Source organism: Vanellus vanellus (assembly GCF_965231255.1).
Source record: "Vanellus vanellus genome assembly, chromosome: 11".
Taxonomy (NCBI): domain Eukaryota; kingdom Metazoa; phylum Chordata; class Aves; order Charadriiformes; family Charadriidae; genus Vanellus; species Vanellus vanellus.
Genome location: NC_138916.1, coordinates 15,413,695 through 15,430,999, shown reverse-complemented (window position 1 = coordinate 15,430,999; position 17,305 = coordinate 15,413,695). Strand labels below are relative to the sequence as shown.

The 17,305-nt window shown below is 44.0% G+C and overlaps 1 protein-coding gene across 1 annotated transcript in view; it reads left to right on the top strand.

The window, feature by feature from the left end:
* Window positions 1-15,706, top strand: part of CEMIP (cell migration inducing hyaluronidase 1) — a gene marked incomplete at both ends in the record, with an annotated part of 54,184 nt that extends 38,478 nt beyond the window's left edge. Inside the window, 12 exons of the mRNA XM_082489037.1 lie at window positions 963-1,094; window positions 3,131-3,166; window positions 3,258-3,413; window positions 4,940-5,120; window positions 6,837-7,052; window positions 7,982-8,193; window positions 8,665-8,850; window positions 9,555-9,759; window positions 10,802-10,888; window positions 11,209-11,366; window positions 14,566-14,666; window positions 15,579-15,706. Of these exons, the coding sequence (XP_082345163.1) occupies window positions 963-1,094; window positions 3,131-3,166; window positions 3,258-3,413; window positions 4,940-5,120; window positions 6,837-7,052; window positions 7,982-8,193; window positions 8,665-8,850; window positions 9,555-9,759; window positions 10,802-10,888; window positions 11,209-11,366; window positions 14,566-14,666; window positions 15,579-15,706 (1,798 nt within the window). The remainder of the gene's footprint in view (window positions 1-962; window positions 1,095-3,130; window positions 3,167-3,257; window positions 3,414-4,939; window positions 5,121-6,836; window positions 7,053-7,981; window positions 8,194-8,664; window positions 8,851-9,554; window positions 9,760-10,801; window positions 10,889-11,208; window positions 11,367-14,565; window positions 14,667-15,578) is intronic.
* Window positions 15,707-17,305: the final 1,599 nt, after the last annotated feature.

Below are 17,305 nucleotides of genomic sequence, written 5' to 3'. Positions count from 1 at the left end.
CCAAAGCAATATTCATTTACTGGAATCCTATCAGCCTGACGCTCAGTTTTAGATTGATATGATGGCTTATTAAGCAAAGCAAAGCGCTATTGAATATCTGTTAGCGATTTGACAGCTTGGCCTCGCTACCCATTGTTGAGGCATGAATTTTAATCTCTGGACCATCCATTGCTGGCACTGAGTTGGATATTCATCTGTCAGGTTTTCTAAGCTGTGCAGTATGATGGAAGATGCTCCTTCGGTAGCAAAAGGGAGAGCTGTGCCTCAGGAGCAGGTAAACGACGGCCGAGCTCAGCACCACCCTAGCGAGCCGGATCCTTGCTCAGGTCCTGTGGCTCGAGCGGTGGCCGACACGTTGCTGCAGTTCCCACTTGTGTCTGCTTTTATCCTGCATCAGGCCAATATTTCATCATACTTGGGAACTTCAGAGTTATTAAATCCTGTACGTGTGTCCTGGGTAATGTATAGTGGGAATAGTAAAGGACGTACTCTCAGCCCCTCTCTGAGATGTTTTCATTCCTTTCCACAGCAAGGAAAATTTGGCAGCAGTACTCATTGCCACAGTATAGCCAAGGTTAGGAGATAAGAATGCTCAAAAGGGAAAACAAAAGGATATTTATCAAAATAACAGAAATATGCTAAAGGACAACAGTAAGGGATTAAAAAATGCCTCGGACTTTTGGGAGGAATAATAAACTTTCCATGCTTTCAGCAGCATATCAGCAATACAATAATGAAAAGGTAAAAGGAAACTCGGAGCGGGTGTTTACAACTGCCTCTCCTGGACCGTCCTTCCCTTGGCGGTGGGGTCTGGCCATCGCTGCTTGACTAGACACGCCACTTGGATGGACTGTTGTCCCAAAGCCATTCCTGAGTTAGCAGAAACCAGATGTTTCACAGGGCCGTGCACCGAGCAAGCCTACCTTCCCTCGCCAACCTTTCTTCTCTCCTTCTGGTTACAGATACAGCCCACACAAAGACGCCGATCCTTTGAAGCCCAGGGAACCTGCTATAATTGAGCGCTTTATTGCCTACAAGAATCAGGATCACGGGGCCTGGCTGCGGGGTGGAGATGTGTGGCTGGACAACTGCCAGTGAGTTTTGCCTTATTTCAACTCTCAGAGTTCAGCCTGGTGTTTATGGCGAGCATAGCTGCGGTTCAGACTATTTATATTGCTTTGCACCTTCCCCATGGCCAAGATTGAAATAAAGATGAAACGTTAAGTAAACACAGGCATTATTTTACACAAACAAAACCTGCTTTGTCTGAACTGAAGATCCCTTGGATTGTTTCTCTGTGTGATGCTAACCAGCATCCAAAAATGGTCCCATACACGCACAGAGACGTAGACGCACAGATGCAAGTAACTAAAAATAAACACTTTTTACATGAAAAACAAGGTGCTTTGAAAAGAAAGCAGCAAAATTCACCACCTTCCCTGGCTAAGCCTGGTCACAGATCGGTTTTATGTGGTTCACTGTTATGCTGAATAAGCGAGTACTGACGAAGCAGACATAAAACTATGCATCGTACCAGCAAGGGAGAGAGCCTGGGCAAGTGTGTGTTGTGCTCTTTGAAGGCCATTTCCTGCACTGGTCAGAACAGATACTTGTTTTGCACTTGAAAACAGATGATCTTCTACAGTTTCTTTTGCTGAGCCAGGCTCTTCGTATCAACCTCAATGAAGAAAGAGGAGAAAAAGGAAAAAGCTACTTTACGAGGCTTATTGTGATAACTCCAGTAGGAATAGCTGTCACACGGTTATCTGGTGTCCAGCTCCTGGCCACAGCTACCTTACCTTCGAGTGACCCAAACCTCTTAAAGCACCCGGTGGTATAAGCTGGCTCTAGCGACCAGTCAGGTTGGCGAGGGTGAGACTGTACCATGGACGGTCAGAAATGGAACATCGAGTAATATCGAAGCAGGTTGTGCTTCTCATGAACTTGTGACCTAGAAGTATCTAGCGCACTCCATGGCCAGCAGGAGTTGTCTTCGCAGATCACATTTATGTCATTGACACATTTACGTTGCTTACGGAGCGCATGCAGCGTATGGAGGTTGCTAAAAGACCGAGTACTTTATCAGTTTCCAGCAGCAAACCTGCGAGCATATGTGAATTCGAGGAAACAGTCGTCAGACTGTAATTGTCTTTATAGCCACAGCAATTTCCTTTTCTATTGCTACAGAAAGACTTATGTATTACATTAACCAAACAAATGGTAATGTGGCATGCAGTATATAAACGACTGTGTGCGATCGTTGGGGCTGGAGAAAGGGAAGGGGAGGCGATAGCGTGTGGAGGGCTGCCACCTACAGACAGAAGCAGGACAAAGCTGGGTTTCACTGCTGCGGGCTCTCCACTCGTGTTTTTTGCTGAGATCAGTGATAGACGTGTTAAGAGTGACACCGATGGGAAGATCCCATCAAGACTTACTCATGCTATCATATTAATTGTAGACTTCCTATAAGCAGGAGTCATGGACTGACAGTTGTGATTTATCTCATCTAAAAGCTTTGGAATTTCAGCAAAATAGAAAGACATTTTAATCATTTTTCTTTCTTTCTTTCTTTCTTTTTTTTTTTTTTAATAAGAAAGATCTGACCTCTGTCTTCCTGTCGATGAAAGAGAAGCCAAGCTTCTCTGTTTTAGTAACAGTTCCTCTTGTAAAGTTATTTCATGGAAGCAGTATGCGATACATGAACACAGGGGAACACAGAGGTATGCGTAAGGCAAAGCACTATTAAATAATAAAAGCTAGTTAGAGTGAAAGATAAGCGTGATCTTTTTACCTAACAGTGAAAAGAGTGTGGTCATTAGACCCGAGGAAAAAGCTCTATCAGACAAGTAAACTATGCCCAGTAATCACCAGCTTAACCTCCGCTGGGAGCAATCCGGTGCACGTCTGCTGCTTCACATGAGCTGCATGTACTGCAAGATGTGTCAAAAAAAGATCTCCCAAAACTAGACAGGGAACAAACCTGGAAAAGCCTGAGCCTCCCCATGGGCACTGTTCAGTAATTAAGCCCTGCTGCTCTCCACCTCATTGGTTTGGTTCTTTTAGTTTGACATGATATGATAAAACAAAGCAATACCAAACTTCCTCTGAAGCATCCCTCTTCTCTTTGCAGGTTTGCTGACAACGGCATTGGCTTGACCTTGGCGAGGTAAGTGTGGCGGTGGCTGTGCTGCAGCCTGGGGCACAGCTGGTGGGGATGGCTGGGAGCAGCCCCTTCACCTCCATCCCTTCCTTCCCAGTGGCGGGACTTTCCCTCATGATGACGGCTCAAAGCAAGAAATCAAGAACAGCCTGTTTGTTGGAGAGAGTGGAAACCTGGGCACCGAGACGATGGACAATGAGATCTGGGGCCCTGGAGGTCTGGATCACAGAGGAAGGACCCTGCCCATTGGCCCGTAAGTCAGCTCATCAAAGCACTGTCTGTTCCCACTCTCTGTGCAAACTCTAGCCCAGCGTGGGTTCTTCAGTGCTGTTTGGTTTAATAACCATTACATATAAAGGATTTGGTTTCATGCCTCCCGATCCCAAAGTCCTCACCGTGCAGCTGCTGCTGGCAGGTACATACCTGTGGGCTGCCAAGACAGCATCAAACTCCTCTTTCCTTCCCCCTCCCCTTTGCAAACAGAGTTGAGAAGACAGCACGAGGACTGTGTGCTACCTGGGCACTTCTGTGTATGTGGTCAGCAGTGGTTGAGCGATGTGGTAGTCTCCATCCAGGTCAGCTGCCAGGAAAACTCATAGAAGCTCTTCCCTGGGCTTGGGCTGGCCCAGATGTGGTCACAGATGTGCTCAGACCTGCTGTTACTATTCCTGCTCTGCTACAGCAATTTGCCTTTGTTAAATAATTTTGAAATGGCCAGTGAACTTTGTGTGTGGCCTCTTCCCAGGCTTTAGTCTTACAGACTGGTTTGCAAGTGCAATAATGTTTTGTTGTTATTCCTAAAAACATAGTTATCCTAACAGCAGCTCTACAGTGAAAAAACAGCTCAGCTGATTTTTTTCTGCCATATTATACACCTCAACTTTGCTGGTCGGTAGCGATATGGGAGGCTTATTATTAACAATAGTAATAATGAAAACCTGATCTGCTACGACTCTCTAATATCCTTTACGTACATATATGTGGGCATATCTCATCTTGGGTGTTGCGTGCAGAAGCTCGGAGGGACAGAACAGATGCACAGAAGCAGGCAAGCCTTGTCTAAGGGAAACCATTCATATGAGGAATGGATCCAATTTATTTATCATAAGTGAAATTTGAAACATCTTATCCCAGCCTCTTAAGAAGTTTAAGCCTCTCATTCACTTACTCTGAAAAATGGCATCATCTTTACCTTGCAAATGACATCAGAAAAGGTTGTTAATAAAGGTTCATTATTCTGCTCCATCACTTCTTTTCAACCCTATAAATTGTAAGACCTTTCCTTGTTTTCAAATTCATTTTTATTGCAGTTGAGTTGCATTGTTTCTCTCCAAGTTCCTTTGAAGGATGTGGTGGGACTTCTTTTAGCCCTGCCATTACTCAGTCCAAGGAGTCTGCACGGCTCTGATGAGTTTCAGGTTTCACTGCTGCAGAACTCATTTCTGATGGCAAACATGGATTTATTCGTTTTTAGGTCAATGCTTTGGCTTTGCTGTAAGTTCCTTCCCTTGAGGAGCACAGACCAAATAAAGATGATCTGTTCAGACACGAGAGAACTTGAGCTGAACTTGCAAGGATAAGAGGACTTCACAGACTTAAAAAGGAGGGAAATCCCTTCTCTTCCAAAACATGAGCTCAGGAGTCATCTGAAGGGCTGTGAGAAATGAAAGCAGCTGAGAAACAAGTGCTGTGGGACTGTACATGTCTAGAATACGCTCTCATCCTCATGCTAATGTGTCATGACCATGTCTCTCTCTGTCTCCTCCAAATGTGTTTTAGGGATTTTCCCATTCGAGGGATTCAGTTCTACGATGGACCGATCAACGTCCAGAACTGCACCTTCCGCAAATTCGCTGCCCTGGACGGCCGGCACACGAGTGCTCTGGCCTTCCGGCTCAATAACGCCTGGCAGAGCTGCCCCAACAACAACGTCACCGACATTCATTTTGAAGACGTCCCTGTGAGTTCCCCTTCTCAGAAAGGCCTTTTCCAGTTGGCTTGGAAATGGGGTTGTGGGCAAAAAGAGTGTAGCAGCCTTTGGGAGAAAACGCGACATCTGCAGGAGGCTGCCCGTTGTCTTTGCCAGAAGTTTCACAAGGAGGGCGGCAGCTGAGAAATTGAAAATTGGATGGGAGAAATAACAAGAAAATCCAATTCTCTGACAGGTTTGCAGCAAACCAGAAGCAGGCATCAGTTTCAAAACAATAGTGACATTCAAGTGGAAATCATTTCCATTTCTGTGTGTCTCAGAAACCGTTGAATTAGGGAGAATCTGCCCCCTTATTTTCAACAGCAGTATAATATTAAAGAAACAACAAAGAGAAGTCTGTTGCGGAAGGTCTACCTCACCTAGAAGCAGAAAATACTGATTTTGGGAAACAGCCAGTGAAACTGAGCCGATGCAGGGTAATTCCGCAGCCATGAACACCAGGGTAATTCCATGGACTCCAGTTCTGCAGGCATAAATGAGAGCAGAGCCCAGCCAAAAAGGGTCGGCCAAACTTTGAATTACAGTATGAACTTCTGGGTGCTGGTCTGAACCTGTCCTGGTGTCTGTGCTTTCGAGTTATTTTTGTATTTGCTTGCACACGTATGTGCTAACTGGTTTGCTGAGGTTCACGTCTAGCAGCTGTTAAATCCAACTTCCAAACATTACAAACAAATAAATAAATAAAGTGGTTGGGACCGAAATGACTCGGGTTGCTTAACTTTCAAAAAATTAGCAGACTTGCTCACATGTCAGGAAAAGTGCTGACTAGCGATCCTTGTGCCAAATGGGATGGGAAAGGCAAAATTCCCCTAGAAGTGTTGGTCGGTCACTCTCTCACATTGCACTAGCAGGCTGGTGACATGACGTTTATTTATGCTGGATAAAAATATCAGACCAAAGTTGCCTGAGCAGCCGTTTCCCAGGGGAGGTCGCTGATTGTTCCCAGCATCAGTGTGACTTTATGTGGCTTTGGAACCTTAAAAATATATTAGCAGCCAGTGAGTGAAGAGGGTCTAGTGAAATCGTCCTGTCTCCTGAACCTTCCTCCAGAATTTTAAAACAAACCTTCTCACAGCTGAGGCTGAAATCTTGGTTGTTTTAGCCTTTCCCCCATGGCCAGCTGGGAAATCTGTGTCTGTTCTGTCTGACAAACCAGTCACACTTTTAAAGTGTGTGACCCAGCTCTACATCGACTTCAGGCTTAACGACGAGGCAGTGTGCAGGCGGAGGCCATCCTAATACGCCTGTACCAAATGGCACCGGTGTTCCTGCCAACTAACGAGACCAGCTCAGCTGAAAATGATTTTGGTGCTTCCATCTTCGGATGGACAGTTTCAGAAGCTGATAGTTTTATTACCACATATCCGCTCTCTCAGAGGACCTGCAACCCCAGAATTCATCGGGACTCAGGGGGCCTCAGAGCCCTTGAACATCAAGCCTACGATGTGCCAAGCTGAGCAGCCAAAATCTGTGGCCATTTAAAGAAAGGTGATGTTAGTGCACACGCAGATTTCTTCGTGCAGAAGAAACACAAACCCAACACTATTTCTTGTCCAAGCTACTTTCCAGTGCCAAATAAAGTCAGAAAATGAGTCCTTTGAGCCACCGTAGTGACCAGAGCCACTCTGTACCGTAAGTGATTAATTCCTTTCTGGAGATCTAAATGTGTTTCATTGTTGTGTTTAGATTACCTCAAGGGTCTTCTTTGGAGAACCTGGACCCTGGTTCAACGATCTGGATATGGATGGTGATAAAACATCAGTTTTTCATGATGTAGATGGTTCTGTGTCAGAATATCCAGGCTCATACCTGATAAAAGAAGACAACTGGTTAATCAAGCACCCTGACTGCATTGACGTGCCTGACTGGAGAGGTTCCATCTGCAGCGGACACTTTGCACAGGTAAAGCTGCTTACCTTGCGGTATTGTTATCGCTTTATTTTATTTTAAATTTCTTGGCACTGTAACGCTTGACCTTTAGAAATGGACTTTCTTCAGGGTGTTCAGGGTTTATTTATCTGCATGTCTGCACAGGTGGGTTTGAGCACGAGGACACTGTGGTACATTTTCAGATATTTTGGCCTGGACTGTTACCAGCTCTAGCAACTTCTGCCTGAAGTCACCTAAAAGCTCCGTGAGCATTAACAGATTAATATTCACAAATCTATGGGCTGTTGGCTACTTACTTTTCTTTGATTTATGGAGGGAAGTGTCGCCCACAGTGTTATGGGAAATGCGCTGAGGACTCAAAATTAGCCTTCAGCTCTCATGATCTTTCATCCTGTTGCATAACCACCAAACCATTCTTCCTACCACACGAGCTCTGAGTGCTGCTGCCTTCAGAGAGTCCTCACTTTCCTCTGACGAGTAGCTCCTGGTTTTGTCTTAGGTGTTGCAACTGTTGTTTTTTTCCCATGTAGTGCCACTAAAGCCAACTTGTAACCACTGAGCTGGTTTTCCTGCTTCTGAAATCCAGACAGAAGGGTCCTTGTTCAGTAGGAGTCAGATGCCTGAGGCAGATACTGTCCCCCTGCTGAGGGTTGCCACTAATGCTGTGAAATACTTCAGCCCGAATGCAGGCCTCTTTGAAGCCTTGACCAGCACATACTCTTGACCTCAGTGGATGAGGAAATGATCCTTCTTTTTTTCTGAAAATAGTTCACTTTGTTGAAAAGGAAGCTTAAGAAATTGAACATAAGCGTACAGCGTACAGGTCACTGCTGAGGTCCCGGGCCTCACACCAGTTCATGTCTATTTAGTAGTTGTGCCTTTAATGTTTTACTGTTGTTCGTTAAAATCTTGGTGATCTTTTTTTTTTTTTTTTCATCTAGATATACATCCAAGCCTACAAGCCAGCCAACCTGAAAATGAAAATAATAAAAAATGACTACCACAATCACCCACTCTACTTGGAAGGGGCTTTGAGCAAGAGCACTCATTACCAGCAGTATCAGCCAGTCATAACTCTGAGGAAAGGCTACACCATCCACTGGGACAAGACAGCCCCTGAAGAGCTGGCCATATGGCTCATCAACTTCAACAAGTGAGTAATCCAACCAAATTCCAGCATTCCAGCCCAATAACGTAACTGCACATTTTTAATGGGCGACGTCACCCCCTTATAAGCTCTTCCAGAATGAACGTGCCTGTTCCAGGAAGTCCATTGAGTTCACCATCTTTCCATTTGACCCCTCAGATTCCTGTTTCCTCCCCTGGGAAACCCTGCAAGATAACACGGTTCATTTTTAGAAGCATAGAGCTAATTCATTCCTGGTGCACGGAAGTCACAGGTGTAGAAGGCAGGAGCAGATCTGACCCACGTTGCTTAACTAACCCATGGTTCTTATGTCTCATTTACATTGCAGTGTTTCATCCCACACCATTAAAATTTTAACTGGCCAGGAAGAAATTAAGTTACATTTCGGAGTGAATTATTTAGTTTGGCTTCTAGCATGCCCAGGAAAATAATAGTCATGTGTCGATTTGTTATAATGTGGGTCTTTGCTATTTTTAGGAATGACTGGATCCAAATAGGGTTTTGCTATCCTAAAGGGACGACATTTTCCATTCTCTCAGACATCCACAATCGTCTCTTGAAGAAAACATACAAAACTGGAACCTTCTATAGAACCTCTCAAATGGAGAAACTGGAGCACAGATATCCTAGCAAAGGATACTACTACTGGGATGAGGACACTGGGTAAGGAAGTGGGTCTTGCCGATTTGGACACTGCTTTGAGAAAGCTTCTGGAATCGTGAGCCGTTTGGTTAATGCCATTAGCAGGGACGACAACAAAACCAGAAAGTCTTTCTGGGAATGTGACCAGCATTTAATTTTCTTGGGACTCCCACGGCTGTCAATCATTCATAGCCTCTGCTGCTCTGCCAATTCCTCTAGGGAACGCTTTGCCAAGTGAATACAAATTAGAAAAAAAGGACAAAAGCAAAGTGCAGAGCATGAAACTGAGCTGGAGACACACCCAACCCTTTCAGTTTTGAACAGCAACCATTTGTAAACACCATGACGGGGATGCACAGAAACTCAGAGTGTAACGCCTGTTATTTTCTTTTAAAGAATTAAAGTAGTGGGAATGAGAGACCTAAAATACAAAACATGTATTTCTACCTAAATGTATCATTATAAAATAGGGCTCAAAGAGAGTTCAGGTGTCATCTCATTTCACTGTCTTAAGTCCCCTGACCTCCCCAAACCATTTCTGAGCTGTGCGTCCCCTTTTATTTGCAAGAGGTATGTTGAGCACTATCAAATGCAGACACGGGCACTGTGGGTTTGCATCGCACACTATTGCAAAGCATTAGGAAGGAGTCCGCCAAAACTGGGAGTTAGTAATTTTTTGCACAGAAGCCTCAAGGATGCTGTTCTCTCTCCTCCCCTGCCTGCAGGCTGCTCTTTCTGAAACTCAAAGCTCAAAATGAGAAGGAGAAATTTGCTTTCTGCTCAGTCAAAGGCTGTGAACGAATAAGGATCAAAGCTGTGATCCCAAAGACGGCTGGCGTCAGCGACTGTGAAGCCATGGCCTATCCCAAGTACATTGAGACTCCAATAGTAGAGGTGCCGATGCCCAAGAAGCTCTCTAGTGCACAACTGGTAAAGTAGTTGATTTCTTATCACAGAATTATTGCCAGTGTAAAGCTGTAGTTCTGGCGCATACAGTGCCCACAGACTTAGAAAGACGTTGTACCAGGTTGGGTATATCCTGTGCTGAAACGGTTCAGGTATGTGAAATGGCATGAAACGGATTCTCACACATGTAGAGAGCGCAGGTCCTCAAAGGACAGAGCCACCCAAGACTTCATTTGAAGTTGGATACTTAGACTGAACATTAGGAAAGAATTTTTCGCAGAAAGAGTGGTCGGGCATTGGAATAGACTGCCCAGGGAGGTGGTTGAGTCACCATCCCTGGATGTGTTTAAGAGACGTTTAGATGTGGTGTTGGGGGATGTGGTGTAGGGGAGAACTTTGTAGAGTAGGGTAGATGGTTGGACTCGATGATCCCAAGGGTCTCTTCCAACCTAGACAATTCTATGATTCTATGATTCTACTTAGTCTTTTGGGGCTCTGTTGTGAAGTTCTGTGCACAGGGTGAAAAGTGATGAGCTGGAAGGCAGGTAGGCCCAGGGAATGTGATTCTGGAGAGAGAGAAGGTGTCTTGCCTGGCCTCCGGCTCCTCCAGGCTGTAACAGCAGGGCCAGAGAAGGGACTGCATAGCTGAGTGTCTCATTCATATAAAGGATTTTGTACAACAGTCTCCTATATCCAATTCAGTCTGGTTCTGGGGGAGGGAGAGGGATATTTATCTGATTTGGGTTTTTTTTTCACTCATCACCCTTGAAGCAGGAATGCTCAGCAAAGCCTCAGAGAATTGTGTGTCAGCTCTGCAAAGTGAGAGTCACTTATACTCTGCCATTTGGCGAAATCATTTAAATGCTGACAGGATGAGCACAGAGGTGACCATTGTGCCCAGTCTCATTAGCAATGTAATTTGGCAAGTCGCTGCTTATTATATAGCTTTCCTGTTGATTGAATTTCAAGGTTTAAAATGTTTTCTGGAAATGCAGCATTCAGGTAATGGACATCCTCACTAGAAAAATTATTTTCTCACCTTGTTTTTTTTTTTTTTTGTAAACAGAAGACTAAGGACCACCTACTAGAAGTGAAAATAGAAACTTATAAGAAACAGTACTTCCACCTAAAGGATGACTTTGCATACATTGAGGTGAGCAGGTCTTCTCAGTGAACTTTATGGGACAAAATTCTAAGATGCTTGCTTCGTTTTTATGGAAAACTTGCATACAACGTTACCGCGGATTCCAGTCACTTTTGCTTTGTATTTTGGGGAAAAGAAAAAAAAAAAAAAAGGGGCTGTAACTTTCCCATATGAGCAAAAATGCCGGACAGCTTGACCTCAGGGCTCTGGATTTCTGCCCTTTGATAGAAAGAGCAGTCCTGTGGCTCAACGCTATCAGTGCTTCTTCCAGGTGGTGGTTTGCAGTTGTGTTCCTGTGATTGATCAAGAATGTTTTTCCCCCTGCACAGGTGGACGGCGTCAGGTTTTTCCTCACTGACGAGGGTATCCAACTGGTTGTGATTGATGGACATCATGGAAAAGTCGTTGATCGAGTAACGTTCAAAAACTCGATTCTACAAGGAATCCCAGCACAGATAGAAAATTACGTCAACAACATCAAAGATCAGTGAGTAAATAATCTGGTGTTACTAAGGTGCAATGTACAAGAATGCTGTACAACACTCGTCTTTTTCCTGTCTTTTGCCACCCAACATGGGCCAGGCGACCTGGCTAACAATGTGCTTTTGTACCTGCCAACTCCCAGAGAGTCCAAACGTGAGCAGGACGTGCGGGCAGCAGAAGGATGCAGACTCCGTGATTTAGGTAGTGATCGAGCCCCAGATAAACTGCAAAGCTCCATTTGATTAATAAACTGCAGATCTACATTTACGTTGTGGGTTACAGACAAACTGCAGACTTAAATTCACAAATAAACCCTCAGCGCTCATTGGTACAGATGTGCACACTTCACGTTTTGCTATCGCCTGCGTACTCTCTCAAATCGCAGAAAATTCCACTAATAAAATACATTCCCCTCTGCACATGTTCCCAGCCAGACCTAAGGGCTGGTTGCTTTTATTTTTGAGGTACGGGCAGCCAGAAAAGCAGAGTTTTGCAAGTGGGTGGCAAGTAGCCAACACATGTCCCTGCATCCTGGAGGACAGCAGGTTCATCGGCTGGAGTAGGATTGGGAACAACATCAGAAACCCTTTAACCAAAGGGGTCATTCTCATATTAGTTTGTGGAGTGCTGTTGGGAAATGAATATATTTCATTGTTATTAAATCTGTTTTGATTTGAAATCTGGTATGTAACATTTCATATATATGTGATTGCTTTGTTGATGTATCATTGGAAATAACGGTAGGCAGATCAACAGGATATTATTCTGGCATTTATTTTAGAGATTTAGGGAGAGTTTCAGCAGGGTGCCATGCAGGTTCATACAGGTGTGTTTCTACTGTCTTAAATAATTCTGAAGGTCACAAAAAATACATTGAGTAGTGACTGTAGAGAAGCATGGTAGTTGCTCACTTTTCTTTCATAAAAAAATAAGACAACTTTTCAGACATGCCACCATCCTCCTTTGCAAAAAATCCAATCTCAGTCCTGGCTAAATCCAGCTCCTGGATTCTTTCTTACTTTAGAGAACTGAATCCTAATTAGACTTCTAGTTGTATTTAAGTCTTTCTGAGCCTCATTGTCTTCTCTGGATTAGTGTTGGCACCGGATTAGGATTAGGATTAGGATTAGGATTAGGATTAGGACTGGCAGTTGACCCAACATGGTCAGCACCTTTCAGGTCTTACTGAGCTGTGTCTTTGCAATGATTGAACCCCCAAATTATTGTCCTTCTTTCATCAAATGTCTTCCCAGCCCATCCTATCCCCTGAAAGCCTTCCCAGTCTGATCCAGCAAGGGCTTCAGCTCCAGCCATGAGACATCTTTCATCCATTTGCTGGGTGAAAGTGCTCAGAATTGGATGTGGACACTGTGCAGATGGTGGGACTGTACAGCCAGCAGCTTCTTGTCCCCTGTCCCCACCACGATGCAGAGCATGGACTGTGCAGAGAGATGGTGCAAAGGGAGAGGAAAAGGCCCCACCAGCCTCGCCAGCCTCTTGTGAAGAGGCTGCTAGAACAGCTTTTAGGTTTATGGATTTGGGGAGGCAAGAAGAGGTGTTTCTAGCAAGGACAAGCCTCTTTGTTCATTTAAGCAACTCTCTGCAGGCCAAAGTCCTTTTTTTTTTTTTAAAATAAATCCACTTTTCTGATGAGTTTCCCAGTGCTAACAAAACATCTGGTGAATTTATTTTAAACTTCCATAGCAGGTAAGGCTTAAGAGAAAGTAATGATTTTAGTGAACTGAAGGAAGAAAAAGAGGTGATTCAGCAAAGTACTCAAAACCAGCCCGCCAGCTCAGTCCACTCTCGTAAGCACTGGAGTATTTTAACACCTCGGGTTCATTCTAGGAAAAGTCCTGATGACTCTTAACTCTTTTGCTTCTCATGTTCCTCTGCCACCACCCGTTGCTATTTTCCCCTGCACAGTTCCAGTTCCAGCTGAGGTGTTAAGATGTAAGTGCTGCACTCAGTAGCTCCGGGCTGCAGCTCTGCAGGAGCTGTTGCCTAATTAATTTTAGCGACTCGTGTCCACTGTGCTGCTGGGAAACCAACCCAGCAAGGCTCTCAGGCTGCAAGACGGCACATACGGTTCAAGTCTGGGAAGTTTCATTCATGGAAACTCTGCAAGGTGGAACGAAATCATTCCATCCAAGTATTTGCGCAATTAGTCTGTGATGCAGCGTTAATTAGGAGCTGAACAAGTGTGATATCCCAGCCCCACTGAGCTTGATAGCAAGACTTTCCACCAAACTCACTGGAGCAGAGCTCTTCCTCCATATGCTTTGAGCTAACCATTGGAGGTCTTTGTGCATCTGGTAGGAAGTCAGGAGGTTATCATGCTTCTTTGTGGACAATTCTCACTATAAGATTATCCCCGGGTGTTTAATTTGGGGTTTTATTCTGTCCTTTAGGAATTAAGCCTAGGCAGTTACCAACTTTTACCCAAGCACTTACAGATTTGCATTAGCTTAACGCACTTACCTCATGTCTTCTGTTTATCACTTGGCATTTGTGGAAGACCTTGAGAATTTTGAGGTGAAATACAGTACATGCAAGTAAGGTGGTAATAATAATAATAATAATAATAATAATAATAACAATAATAATAACAATAATAAATTATTAATTATTAGCTCCTTGCTATGTATCACACATATTATTATTATTATTATTATTATTATTATTATTATTATTATTATTATTACAATAATACCATAATAATATAACAACAACAATAATACAATAATAAAACAATATTAATAATACACTTTTTAAGCAAAAGGACAATGAGAATGAAGGAAAAGCATCAGGCCTGAAAAAATCTCAAAAGTTGCATTTCTTCAAGCTTTATACTCCTAACGATGTAAGAACAATAAATTATTTGAGACTTGCTCAGAGCACCCCAGGGAGAGTGTGTTCCTCTCTGAGCAAAGCGGGATGGAACTGCTGGTTGGAAACATTTAAATAATTCTAGAAAACGGTGTTAAAAAAAAAAATTACTTCTGTCAGCTTCCTACTGGGTTTTGGAAAAGTGAATATATGACTAAGCTGTTGGAAAGCATTGACAAAAGCCATTAAAGCAGAAATGACTGTCGTTCATGAGCGTCTTTGAGTCACAGCAGCAGTTACCAGTGCTCAAGACAGACAAGTGAGGAATGTGTTCTGACTCTTCATCTGTTTATAAATGGCTTTGTTTCCTTCAGCTCCATAGTGCTGGTGACATCTAAAGGAAGATTCATTTCAAGAGGACCATGGACTAAAGTACTGGAGAAACTTGGAGCAGAAGAGGGTTTTAGGTTAAAAGGTAACCATTTTTTAAAAATGCAATTCTAAACCCCTTTGATCTATTCCCCTCCCGTGACTCCAGTAAAGGGACCTTTTTCCTTCTTCTAAACGTTGCCTTGCGTGTTTCTATCAGCATGTGCTCAGACATCCTGGGACCAGTGATTTATTTAGTCAGTGAGGTTGTATCCACTGCAGCTTTGGGTAACAGCGCTCAGTTTAATACTGTAGATGGAAAAAGTGCTCTGGCAGTTGTTCTTAGAAGTAAAGAATTCAGAGGGTTTGATTTTCCATATTCATTTTAAATAAAAAGGCATTTTAACAATAGGAATATTGGACTCTTTTTTTTTCCCACTAAATGCCCCCAAACAGGATTTTTTACTTGTCTGAACTTACTTTTAGCTGGTTTTCTCTTGAAAGAAAATTCCGACTTGATGGCACAAAGCATATCAACTTCAAAGCATCCCATACGGAACTAGAATATCGCTCTATTGTGCACCTTGCTCTGATCAGCTCTAACTGTGAGCTTTCGGCACTCTTTCCTCTTTTTTGTGTGGGTGTTATACTCACTAACGTAGGTCTTGTCCGTTGTCCTGTCCTTCATCATCCCCCCATCTTCCCCAAGCAGGAAAGAGTTTTGAGTATAACCACCACGCAAATAATAGCTTCAACAGATAGCTCAAGCTGCCTGCTAGGAAGGGGGCTTCCTTCTCTCTTTCTCCTTTGCTATGCATCACGCATTCTTAATTAATGGAAGCATACAACATGTAAATAGAATTTTAATTAAACTTCATTAGGAATGTATTTCTTTAATACCTGGAGAATGCATACTTGGCACACACGTGTGCTCTTGTCCACCCGCATCCATCCAGCCATTGGGGGTTTCTCTGGTGCAGCCCCGACACACTCCTAATATATTTGCTCTGATTTGCAGAAAAAATGGCTTTTGTCGGCTTCAAAGGCAGCTTCCGCCCCGTCTGGGTGAAGCTGGTCACTAATGAGGACTCGGCTAAAATCTATCAAGCGCTGCCAATTCCTGTGGTGAAGAAAATGAAGTTATGAGGACCCACCGCTCTGCCTTCTGGCTGCCAGCACTGCCCCGTGGGACGGACTACTGACTGCTCACCGCAGGCACCTCGCCAGCCTGCTCGGGAGGTGTAGCGTTTTGTTGTTGTTGTCGTTGTTGTTGTTCAAAAAGAAATCTTACTGTAAGTAGCTAGAGTGGCCACATGTGACAGAAAAGCCTTCCTCTGTGATCAGCGTCATGTTCTGTGATCACCAGCTCCTGGCCGGTTGACTTGCTCACCGATGCCATGTTGACTCTCGTGTTACTAAGCAAGGGTTGACCTGTTTTACAAGGTGCTGGTTTTATCGGCACCCCCTGTGACAGAATAATTCGGGTCCTGCCTCTCGAAGGGGGAGTTCTGGGTCCGGAGGCCATCGAGGATTATTGGTTTTGCCAGCCCCTGAGTTATCCAAACACTTTTTTTTTCCGTGGTGTAACTGGACGTAGAATGCCAATTCGAAGGCTGGTTGAAAATCTAAGATAGAAAGAGCGTATTTGAATGAATCCCTAAATGCTGGGAAACATAACTGGACAGTAAGAATTTATCCTAAATGATATGGTCATTATGATGTTTGGTCAAGCTCTTTGGGATCTGTGTTGTACATGCTAACCCATGGCACATAGTTGGGGAAGAGACGAGAGAAGGAGATGAAAGATGCCAGCGGAGACTGATAAACCACATCTTTCTACTTGCTCAGAAAACCAGGTTTCTCCTATGGATCAAGGTTTTTTAATAGTGGTTGCTCAAATAGGAGGTTTTCCTTCAACAACCGGCTGTAGGCTAGAAGGAAAGCAATGTCAATTAGCACATATATTTTCTCATCCTTTCCTGCACAGTCCCTCCATAGGATAATGTTCAGGATCAGTCTGGAGGGTTTATGGCAGACAGTCAAAGAAAGCACCCTGGTCATGGCGTCCAGTTTTTAACCGGGAATACTGGGACTCACCTTATTCAGCCTCAAAGAGGGTGAGCAGCCCTTGCCTTTCCAAGGATCAGGCTGCTCTGCCTTGTGTTGCTGTCTGATCCTGTCTGAAGGGCATGAGTGCCTTGGTCCTCCTGGAAGAGTTACATGAGATCTGGATGGAAGGGGACAGAAGTCTTACCAAGTAGCTGAAGAACTAAGAGTGGGAATCCCCATACAGTAGTTGGATGTCTTGTACCTCCTTTCCCCCTTCTTCACAGCAATATCTGGGTAATGAAGGCAGATTAGCGTGAATCAGGACTCCTGCGGGGACATCTCTCGAAGCTGCAAAATGAAACGTTATCTTATAAAAAAGTTGTAAGCACTTCCACTGTTCAGTGATATCGCTGTCTGTTGCTCAGAAATGCCATGAAGGCACCTCCGGAGGCCGTGGCTATCCTAAGAAATCTAAGAGGGGATAAAAGACAGGACGAACAGCTTTTCAAAGCACATAGAATGTCAGTTTTGCCGATTAATAACCGGGTTTGTTTCCCCACCTTGTCTCTGCCTGCCCCCATTGCTACAGAAATGATTCTAGTTGCTGAAGGTTCCTTCATTTTGCTCTGTTTTAGTTACAGCTCATGTAATTAAGTTGGGTTTTTTCCCACAGTATCCAAAATGCTATCTTGCGGC